Genomic DNA, 12,268 nt, shown 5'->3' on the forward strand with positions numbered 1-12,268 from the left:
AGTAACCAAATTCTTCTCCAGTTAGGTACTTAATTTCTCTCTTACAATCTGATAATTTAATTTTGTAATAGCTTTTAGAAGCCTTTGGATCTCATGTTGTGGACATCTTATTGAGAGTTTTGAGGACCTTAGCTAACAAGAGCTAACCAACCATTGATTTACAATTTAAATTGTAAGGGCCACTAAGAAACTTTGTGTAGGACTAAAGGTTATACTTTTTTTATTTTTTTTTTATTTCCAAAGTTAAAACACAGAACAGAGAATAAAATACAAAATAAAAAAAAAAACAAAAGGACAAAATAAAAACAAAAACAAAAAAGTCTCTAGAACAAAATATTAAAACATATACATAAAATGTTTCCCTGGTTGAATACTTATAAATATATTTCAGCAATAATAGTTGTCTCTCTCTTGCGAAACAGGTGCATAATTTATGAACTTCTACATCCATATTTGCACATATGCTGTGTAACATTAAAAACATTAAACATTTATAAAAATCTATTATTAATCAATTTGACCTCCCATCTACCTACTATTAAAAAAAGTTAACAGGTGGTCCTAATAACAAAGCTAAACTTTAAAGCCCTCTGTTAACACTCTATTATAATTCACAGAAAGTCCTCAAATAGCCAGTAGTCTCTCATAAACCTACTGCAACCATTGTCTCTAATTTGTTTAGGATCAAATAACATCGATTGATTCTTTAAACAAGCCCTTGCAGTTTATCATCTTTATCTTTCTTTAAAATTATAAATGAATTTCCAAACAGCTATTTCTCATTCCCGAAAAATGTAGGTCTCCATTGAGGATATCTCCATTGTTGTTCACTAAATTTTTCCGAAAATTGGAACACAATGTTTCTTGACCAGTTTCAGGGGTGGGTTCTAAATTTTTTTACTACCGGTTCTGTGGGCATGGCTTATTTTGTGGGTGTGGCTTGGAGGTCATGTGACTAGGTGGGCGTGGCTAGCTGGTCAGAGTCATTTCTGGAAGGTCCTCACACTTACGACCAGTCCTCGCACTTACGACCCAACTCATTTGTTTGCTTTTAACACTGATCAGCTGTAGGACGGCCCTTTGAAACCCCGCAACAAGAGTTTTAACAGTTTTTTTCCCTCTAGTCATCAGCTGGGATTCAGGAGGCAGCAATAGATTGGGGGTGGGACCAAATAAAAGGTAAGAATAACGTGGGGGATGGGGGTGGGAGGGCGGGGGGGAGAACCGGTTCGGTGACGTCATATCATCACCGCTACCGGCTCGGCCGAACTGGGAGGAACCCACCACTGCACTGTTTCCTAGTTACATATGATGGATCTATTTCACGAACTTCATCAACTTTTGTAAGAAAGTCCTGTTCATTAATGCCCCCTTCAGTGACTTTTAGCAAATCTCTTGTTTTCAAGCAAATAACTCTTTCAAATCTGTTAACAGGAATTTATTTTCAGTCCATCCAATTGTATGCCTGATTTAAGTGTTGTTGCCTGTATTTGGATGTTTTCTTTAGGATGATTTGAAATTGTGACAAATTCATCAATACTTTTATCTAGTTTTTCATTTAAAACTTGTAAATTGGCAAACATGTTTGTTTTCAATAGTTTCCAAGAAGGATTTAATGTTAAAGTCATCTGAGTCCCATCTCTCTTTTATGTCTCTTTTTGGGGGAATTATAGAACATGTATAATGTATAATATTCAATTAGTTTATTAATCTGAATATCTCTTATAACCAAGCTTTCACAGCAGAGTATAGATACTTCTTTTTCAATAACAAAGAGAATTGATGTTCCATATCAAATTAACCACAGAAGAAGCTAAGATAAGCTTAAGATAAGCGTGTAAAAAGAAAGAAATTTCCCATTTTTAAAAAAATAAAAAAGAATGTATGCAAAAATAAAATGAAGCAATGGAATTATTTTAGAAAAAATTCTAAAATAGAGTAAAATATATATAGCAAAGTAGAAATTGGTATAACTCAGATCAAATCACTTTCATGCAAAAAACTGTTAACAGAAAATTTATTTTTTTAAAAAAAAATAATGTTTATTTAGTTTCCAAAAATTAAAATACAGAGTATAAAAAGAAACATAATACACAAAAAACAAGACTCACACAAAAAATTATAAAAAAAAAAATACTGAATTTTCAATACTAGTAACAACTTTTCTGCATCGGTATCTCTAACCTATTTAACCTCTTTACACAAAATATCTCTATCTTAAACTTACATCCTTGTTTCAATTATCTTAACTTCTATTTACAATTCAATCTCATAACAAAAGTATCCCTTAAGTTTTATGTCTACTCTCCAGCTAGGAATACCATTTATTCCATATTAAATAGTACTCGGAGTCCTCCCTCTCCTTCATCTGCATCGATAATCTGTCCATTTCTACACATTCATATATTTTTTTTATTATAATTTGGTCCAGAAGGATATCTGGTTGTTTCCAATTTTGTGCTATCACATTTCTACTCGCCATTAGTATGTGTAATATGATATATTGTATATTTTTTTCCATTTTCCCTTTCAGGAGAAATAGTTCCGGTTTCTTTCTATCTTCTGTCCTGTTATTTCATCCAGCCATTTTTTTTTATCTTAGCCCAAAATTTCCTAATCTTAGGGCAGGTCCACAAACGTCCCTTGTTTGTGACCACACCTCCAACAATTCGGAGACCTGTTCAAGAACATCCTGGCCAATCTCATTGGTGGCAGGTGCCATCAATAGAACATTTTGTAAAGATTTTCTTTATAAGCAGCTGACATCGTTTGCTTTTAGTTTCTCTCCCATAATCTATCCCATTGATCCAAATGAATGTTATGTCCAAAATTTCTTGCCCAACTTATCATTGTTCTTTCATGGTTTCTTCTTCCAATTTAAATTTTAACAAAAAATTATACATTTTTGCGATCATTTTCCCCCCAGATCCTAGTAATATCTTATCAAGTTCCAATTGTTCTCTGTATATGCCAAATTGTTCCTTGTCTTTTTTATATTTTGATCTGTAAATATGGCCACCAGTCAATTTTTATTCCTTGTTTTATTAGGTCCTGTTCTGACTTTAAATTTCTGAGTTCATCTAATAGGTCTGAATATCTTACTATTTTATTTAAGCCCAATACGTTGGGATAGATTATGGCCTCCATCGTTGATATCCAAGATGGAACTTTCATATAATGATTTTTCTTTATAATATTCCAAATATTGATCAAAGCATTTCGCACTAGATGTCTCTGGAAGTATGTATGTGTCTTAATTTTCCCTTTTCAAAGGAATGCATGCCATCCCAATTGGAGGTCATGGCCTTCCAATATTAATATTCTCTTGTTTCTTAATTGAACCCAATCTTTTAACCAAGTTATTGCAGCTGCCTGATAATATAATTCCCAATTGGGTAGGCCGAATCCTCCTTTGGTTCTGGAGTCCTGCAGATGTTTACGTTTTATTCAGACTTTTTTCCCCAGCCAAATAAATTTACCTATCATTCTATTTAGATGTTCAAAAAATTGTTTCCCTAGTCTAATTGGTATCGATTGAAACAGATATAACAATTTAGGTAATACATTCATCTTTATTAGAGCTATTCTACTATTAAGGATAACTGTAATTTGGTCCAGATATCCAAATCTTTTTGTATTTATTGTATTAGTTTATCATAATTGTCTTCTTTTATTGTAGAATATTTTACTGTAAGCCAAATTCCTAAATATTTCACCTTTTTAGCAGTTTGAATCCCCAATTTCTTTTCCATTCTTCCTGTTGTTTTTTTGTACAGTTCTTCATTAACATTTTGGTTTTTTCCTTATTTATTTTAAGCCCCGTTACTTTACCAAATTCTTCAACTTCATTTATCAAGATGGTTTCCGTCTCCAAGCGATCTTCCATGATAAAAACTAGATCATCTGCGAATGCTTGGACCTTGTATTCCTTCTGTTTGACTTTCAAACCCTTTATTGCTTGATTTTTTTTCTAATTTGTATTAATAGTATCTCCAAAGACAATATAAATAATAGGGGTGACAGGGGGCATCCTGTCTTACCCCTTTAGTTATATTAATCTTCTCTGTCATTTTTCTATTCATTATTATTCTCGCAATTTGTTTCGAATAGATTGTTCTAATTAAGTCTGTAAATTTCTCCCAAAAATTCATAATTTCCAATCGGTTGATAAGAAAGTTCCAGTTCAAATTATCAAACGCTTTCTGAGCATCCACAAACAAAAATCTGTGTATTATTTCTTATATATCTGTTTGGCAAGAATCCATTCTGATCTGAATCAATAATTTCCTTTAAAAAAATTTTGGCCCTTTCAGCTATTATTGTTATGAAAATTTTATAATCCACATGAAACACTAAGATTTGCCAGTAGTTCTTGATTTGTTTGTAGCATCCTTTGGGATGAGTGATATTAGTGCCTCTCTCCATGTCTGTGGTAGTTTAGATTGTCCTAGTGCTTCATTATATAAATTCAGCAATAATACTTCCACTGGCCCCTGTATTTCCTTATAGAACTCAGAGGGGATGCCATCGAGTCCTGGTGTTTTACTATTTTTTTGTTTCTGAATAGCCCCCTTCATTTCCAACATAGTAATTCTATTATTTAACATTTCTTTCATTTCATCTGATACTGCCGGAAGTTTTCTATCTTTCAAATATTTCTTTATATCCTCCTCCTCTACGTTCTCCTCTACTTATTTCAAAATAATTGTGGCTATTCTCTTTTTTTCATCTAACTGATGTTGAATGTTTCCCTCTTCGTCCTGTAATTATACTATTGATCTCTTTTCCTTATCCTTTTTTAATTTGTAGGCCAGCCATCTCCCTGGCTTATTAGTATGTTCAAAGTGTATCTGCTTCACTGTTTTAAGCTTTTGGGCCATTTCCTCCTGGGAGAGCAAATATATTTTATGTTTAGTCAGATCTCTTTCCTCTCTAATTCTCTTATCCGGGATATCTGCATTTTACATTCTAATTCTTCCAATTTCTCTTGTAGTTCCAATTGTTGTTTCCTTTTTTCTGTTTCTCCTTGTCCCTTATGCAATCATTAGGCCTCTGACATAAGCCTTGGTTGTTTCCCAAAGGTTCTGTAAAGTCATGTCCTCGTTTAGATTCTCCTTCAAGAAGAAATCCAATTCTTTTCTCATCCATTCTATATACTTTTTTTCTTTTATCACTTTTTGATTCATGGTCCATCTTCCTCTTAGCTTAGGCCTTCCTTTCCATTTTAGTATCAATGGGCTATGATATATCCATATATTAGTTGCTATTTCTACTTCATCTATATTTTTAGCTAATTCCCAATCCATCCAAATCGTATCTATTCTGGACCATGAATCATGTGGGTTAGAATAAAAAGTATATATATATATATATATATATATATATATATATATATATATATATAATATATAATATATATATAATATATAATATATATATATATATTTATATTTGTTTTTTTGTGGATTTCGTTCTCTCCAGATATCTTTTAGATTCAGCTCTTGTATCATATCAAAAAAAGTAAACGATAATATCTTCTTCTGTTTTTTTTATTTTTATAACTCCTCTTTTTTTGTGGTGCAAGAGCTGAGTAGAGGTTTCCTAATTTAGGGGCTTCCAATAGATGTCCTTGTTGTCTTTTGATGTGGGTTTCTTGTAGGTATGTAATATCTGTGTTATGCTTTTGTAATTTAGCTAGAATTTGTCTCCTTTTGGCTGGAGAATTAAACCATTGATGTTGATAGAAATTAATTTAATTTTTTTGTCCATTTACCGTCTACTGATGACCCTAGTTTCTTTTCTTTAAATTCGATTCTGTTTGTGTTCTTGACTTTGTCCCTATTCTTTCTTGCTACTCTTTTTCAGTCTTCTCCTGTAATTCTGTTTCCAACTCCTTTCCTTCTTCCTGACTCTTAACCTCTATCTCCTCTCCACTCTCCCTCTGTTCATCTATTGCTATACACTGTTTGTAGAACTCCCGGGCCTTGTCTATTGTATCTAATCTAATTTTTTTGTCTTGCCAGGTCACTAGCAAGCCCTCTGGGATAAGCCACCGAAACATGATTTTATATTTGATAAGTTGGGAGGAGAGAAAGTGGTAACTCTGTCTTTGCTCCCTTACCCTTCTGGGTATTTGTTTAAGAGTCAGAATCTCCTTTCCTTTATATGTCAATGTTGTATCTTGCGTTCTCCTGTAAATTTCGTCTCTAATTGTTCTTTTAGTAAATATGTACATTCCATGGCAATTTATTCTGCCATGGGTGTAATTAGCATGCACCCTGTACAGCTCATCAATACCATGTTGCAACTCACTTCTATTCATATCCAGACTACCAGCCAACAACTCTATCATAAGACTCAGGAGGTATTCTTTATTTTCTTGTATATTCTGAAATCATAAGTAAAATGCAGAGTTGTCCATTTCCAGAAATGTTATTGCCTCCTCAAGTTCTCGATTCGTTGCCATCAGTTTCTTTTTTGTCTCCTCCAGTTTTTTTTCTGTCTGTTCCATTCTTTCCTCCACTATTTTTATCCTCTGATAATTCTTAACAATTGTCTCTTGTATTTCTCCTATTCTATCATCTAATTTTCTTATGTCACCTTTAACTTCGTCCATGTCATTTTTCAATTCCTCGTGATTCTTTCCAGTCGATTCTTGAGTCTTCAGAAGAATCTCCTGAATCATATTCAGAATTGTCTGCATGCTTTGTAGATTCATTGGGGTCCCTGTTTTCTCACCTCCCAACATATCAGTTTTTGTCCTGCTGGAGAGGCAGTCATTTGGTTAACTTTCTTTGCAGTTTTGGTTACTGTTGCTGTATTTGACATATCTAATTTCCCAAAAAGTTTCTTCCACAAAACCATACAAAAATCTATTTCCTTCCTCCTCCTGTAGTTTATCTTTTCTATCTATCCCTCAATACAGTTCTTTTAGAATCATTAACTAGAGTAATTAAATACTTAATTAATAGTATAATTAATAATAAAAGAACAATTAATAATTAATTCTATCTTCCAACCTTATCAATATCAACTTTCACTCTAAATTCAATTAACAATACCTAAGTAAACAAGAGTATATTACTTCAAACTAGAGGAAGGATATATAGGCAGAAAGACAAGGCAAGACAAAACAACAATAATAATTGCTCCAAATATAAATTGTTTACCCCTATTTGCAACTAGATTTATCTATTTATATACATTATTTTATAATATATCACTATTTTCAAGAGCCAGTTGAATGACAAATAACAATAATAAAAGTAGAGAAAATCTAGACATATACCATATTATTTACTTTTTTTTAATTATTTGATTTATATGCCGCCCTTCTCCGGAGACTCAGGGCGGCTTACACTGCGTTAAGCAATAGCCTTCATACTTTTGTATATTTATACAAAGTCAGCTTATTGCCCTCAGAAACTGGGTCCTCAATTTACCTACCTTAGAAACGATGGAAGGCTGAGTCAACCTTGAGCCTGGGGAGATTCGAACCAGCAGTAATTGCAGGCAGCTGAATGATAATAACAGGCTATTAGTCTGCTGTGCCACCAGGCTCTTCTAAATAGACACTATACACAATATACACTTCTGGCTTCTAATCTCCCCAGCCTAAATTTTCTTGATGATTCTAAACAACTCCTCTGTTCTCCTACTTCCTTGCACTGTCCAATCCTCTTCCATTCACTACTTTCTAACTCCTTCGTCAAGCTGTCTGCTCCTCTTAATATGCACTGTCACTGTTGCTGTCACTCTAATCCACACTCCAAACCTCGTCATTTAGATTGTTGTATCCACAGTCCACCTTCTTTCACTTTCAAATCCCAATCGAATCTTTACTGGAATTCAAGTTTCTCTTCTTTTCCCTTCATTTCAGCTCCTCCAATCGCCCTCTTTTCTCTCTTCTACCTCTTTCACGCTGTTCCGCTCCACCATCGGACGCACCACTTTTCCTCCTTTTAGAGACTCCCTTGTTTTCACTTTTTAAGTTCCACCAATTTAGGGAAGTAGCTCAGTAACTCACTTTGTCCCATCACTATTCACCAATGCTTCTAGCTGTTTTTCCACTTCTTGCTTCCTTCTCTATTCAAATGGGCCATCACACCTGCGGATCTGACCATTACAACTGGTCTCTTCCACGCTGAAAATTAAGGGGTTCTTTCTTCTGTAACAGGGGATCGCGCACCTCCCTGTTACCCTGAGAATTTCCCCTCTACATAACTGACTTCTCCAGGGTCAGTTCTCACCGTTACTGGCTTCCAAGCGCGGAAATACAATCCGAGAAGACGGAGCTCCGTTTCTTGGATCACAACACCATGACGTCACGCCGGAAGTCAGGGAATTTATTTTCAATCCATCCAATTGCATGACTGATTTAACTGTTGTTGCCTGTATCTGGATATTTTCTTTAGAATGCTGTCAGACTGGCCATAGCTTGTTCCCTAGGTAAGAACAACTCTTGATTCCATAGGGGTTAGAGAAAATGTACTTTCTGTTAAGTACTTAACAAGTTCTGTTAAGAAAAACTGCGTGAAAATCATATATTGAAAGCAATCCCCAACATCCAAAACCCTCCTCCCTAGGAGAATAGTCCAATCAGGTCTTGTTCTGATGTTTTGGGAACCTGGTACCTCAGGCGCTGTAGTAATTCCTTTCCCAAGGCCAATGTCCTTGAAGGCAAGAAGATAGCTCAGTTTGTCATCTCTGGTTCCGTGCCTCTGCCTTCGTCTGCAGCTTGGACAGGGAATCAATTCACCTGCCCAGGCCATGTAGCCCCAGAGTTGACAAAGGGGCCGCAGCTGCTGCCGGGTACCGTCAGTCCCCATGCACTTGCTGTCTCTTCTGTGCACGCCAGCAGGCAGGCACCCAGCTGGATTGATCACCCTGAAATCATGTTTCCCCAAAAATGAGCCCTAGTGCTTATTTTGGAGCCTCCCAAAATATAAGACCATGTTTTATTTTCAGGAAAACATGTTAGTTACTCCTGTTCAAATCTGGATAGCACAAATCTGGATAGCAAAGAGCTGGCTTTGGCAACAGAATCATTTGTTTTTCAGCAGAGAGAGAAAAAGCCTCACCATTCAGCATGCCATTTTCTGGGGAAGTCCTACCATTTCAGGGGAATATCCTAAAGATTATACTTTTAATCTAAACTCTATCCTGTACATAGTCTGATTTAAATGTGAGTCCTAAATCATCTTCAAATGCTGCTCTAAATAATACTGGATGTTCTATATCAGCAATTCTGGGAACCAATTTCACCTATGTTTCAATAGATATCATAGAATTTAGTAAAGCTATATAAACAACTCTGCTTCATTCTAAAATTGTAAGGTAATACAGATTTTTCCTTTTTTTAATTTCCCACTCTATAGGGATGTGAGCTCATACAGACACCAGATCAAGACTTAACAGATTTCACCAAGTGCCTTCAGATACTTCAACAGAAAATAGAAAAAAGCAGTTTGCAGGTAATGCTAGCAACTCTGTCTATACACATTTTGGCATATGACTCTTCCTGGCTATGTTCACTGTCTAACATAATGGCAAATAAAAATATAGAGGAAGCAGAAATAAAAAAATAATGAACTGTCAAGAAGATATCTCTTCTTGTTTCTGCTGGTGAAACTTTTAAGGCTTCTGAAGAGTGATCAGAATTGAATCCACATACTACTAAAACTCTCATGAAGTTTACCTGGGTGAAATGGTGTATCTCATATGACTCACCAAGAAATAAAACCTAGGAATGTTGTGGCTGCTTCAGTGCTACTGGCTGTTGCTGTTGCTGTGCTGCTGCTTGCAATCATGTGATCTTCATTTTCAATGTTTGGTGACAGTTTCTCAACCAGTCCTCCATTCCATTGCTCTCTCCCTTACCCAGCAGCAAGAAATTGACTCACTGTAGCTCTTAAAGAAGCAACATCTTTAAGGTGCATGAAGAAAGGCCCCGATATTTGTATTGTTTATGTGCCTCTTCTGTGTATGTATCTATACACCATCTTTCTTCGGGAACTCAAGACATAACACTGTTCCATTCTCCTATATTTCTTTACAACAATCCTGTGAACTAGGTTGGTCTAAAAGTTACCAAGTAAGCTACTGCAACTGAAAATGGAGTAGAAACTGGATCTTTCTGATGCCAGGAAAATACATTAATTCATTTTTCAAATGCTTCCATTCTGAAATTGAATGTAGACCAGCCCTGCTCCCGCCACTTCAGCTGTTGGAGATCAAGTAGACTAGTTCCACTCAAGCTTATAGGAAGCCACCTGTATCTATTTTTTAAACTGTTATCTTGTGGCTTTTAACAACTCAATGTAAAAATGGAGGAGAGAAAGGGAATTCTAAACTGTTCTGAGATTAGAATGGCAACATATAATATTGTGGTAAAATAAATTAAAATAAAACATTATCATCATAATTGTGCCATGTGGAAAGTGAGGGGGAACCTCATAGTCAAGATTAATTAATTAAACATTGAGATGCAGCAAGGAAGAATATAGATGAAGAAAGGATGAAAGGAATGCACATTTCCATAATCACAAGGAAAAGTACAAATTAAGGAGACAAGATGCCAGAGGAAAGAGAAGGTCAACTCAAGAATATGTAGCAAACACTAATTATTGTGAGAGTTCCTCAACACAACAATACCCATCTTCATTGACAAAACCTCAGTAGAGAAAGAACTAGGCAAAATGCATGACTTGCACAATGTATTATTTCTGTGAATGTTTGAAAAATTTGGGTGCGTCTTATACTCTGAATGTAGCCCTGCCCAGCCTCTCAAACGGAGGTTTCAGAGGCTGAAAAAAGCCTCAGAAATAAAGTTTCAGAAAAAAAGCCTCCAAACAGAACTTCAGAAAAAAAAGCCTCTGAAAGGAAGCTTCAGGAAAAAAGACACTGAAACTTTGTTTCAGAGGCTTTTTTCCTAAAGCTATGTTTTGAAGGCTTTCAGAGGCAGAAGAAAAAGTTTTTTTCTGAAACAGAGTTTCAGAAGTTTCAGAGACAAAAAAAAAAAAAGCAAGGCACAGAGCTCACAACGAATAAACTTGTTTCTAAAATTCACCTCTGGGAAAAGCTGTTTGGGGGTATTCCAGGAGGCCGATCCATCCGCCAATCAGCTTTTTTCTTATTTTCCTCCCCAAAAACTAAGGTGTGTCTTATACTCAGGTGCGTAATGTTAAGGATATGGTTGTGTTAACCAACCAGCAGAGCGTAGAGCACAGGGAAACGGTGCTGAGAGTGATGAATAAAATACATACAAACTGGTTTATCAAAGTTTTTTACTTTGTAGTGAAAAACAAGTTCATAGTCTTTAAACAGTCCAAGTCTTTGCCAGTCAAATCAGTCCAGCCCAGTGATACAAACGTCTTCTTACCATACAAAACAGCAATAGGTAATAAACAGCAGCACATACATGCTGGTAACAGATCACGATGGTAGCATATCCACCCATGATGATAGCATCTCCACACACGATGGTAGCATATCATCAATGACTATATTTCAGCTCCCTTCTTAAATACAGTTACAACAGAGCTCATCTAATCAGGATACAGTGACTCAGCATTACAATGACTCAGCAGTACTTATTAAAGTCATAGACCTCAAGGCCTCTTATATGTGGAGAGCCTCAGGGATCGGTCCTCTCGCCCCTTCTGTTCAACATTTATGTGAAGCCGCTGGGCGAGATCATCCGTGGCTTTGGGATGAAGTACCATCAATACACTGATGACACCCAGCTGTACATCTCCACCCCAGGTCATCCCAACGATGCCCTTGAAGTGATGTCCCAGTTCCTGGAGACTGTACAGATCTGGATGGGGAGACACAGGCTCAAGCTCAACCCTTCCAAGATTGAGTGGCTGTGGTTCCATCACTGACTCCATCACTGACTATTGGGGGCGAGTCTTTGGCCCCACAGGGGTTGCTCCTCTGTTCTGGTCCTGTTAGATCTCTCAGTGGCTTTTGATACCATCGACAATGGTATCATGCTGTACCGGCTGGAAGAGTTGGGGGTAGGAGGCACCGTGTTGCGGTGGTTCTCCTCCTTTCTCTCCAACCGGTCGCAGTTTGTGTTGGCAGGGGGGCAGAGGTCGACTGCGAGGCCTCTCATCTGTGGAGTGCCGCAGGGATCGGTCCTCTCGCCCCTTCTGTTCAACATTTATGTGAAGCCACTGGGCGAAATCATCCGTGGCTTCGGGGTGAGATACCACCAGTACGCTGATGACACCCAGCTGTACATCTCCACCCCAGGCCACCCCAA

General features: G+C 36.5%; 1 protein-coding gene across 12 annotated transcripts in view; it reads left to right on the forward strand.

Annotated features, from left to right (window-relative positions):
- Nucleotides 1–12,268, forward strand: part of TPK1 (thiamin pyrophosphokinase 1) — a 519,294-nt gene that overhangs the window by 342,964 nt on the left and 164,062 nt on the right. For 11 of the 12 annotated variants that reach the window (XM_087892396.1, XM_087892395.1, XM_087892388.1 and 8 more), the window contains one exon: nucleotides 9,378–9,473. The exons of the other annotated variant lie outside the window; for it this stretch is intronic. In XM_087892396.1, coding sequence (XP_087748522.1) covers nucleotides 9,378–9,473 — 96 coding nt within the window. The remainder of the gene's footprint in view (nucleotides 1–9,377; nucleotides 9,474–12,268) is intronic. 12 annotated transcript variants of the gene reach the window in all.

This window comes from Pantherophis guttatus, chromosome 4, assembly GCF_059756535.1.
Source record: "Pantherophis guttatus breed Tessera chromosome 4, ASM5975653v1, whole genome shotgun sequence".
In the NCBI taxonomy this organism is placed as follows: Eukaryota; Metazoa; Chordata; class Lepidosauria; order Squamata; family Colubridae; genus Pantherophis; species Pantherophis guttatus.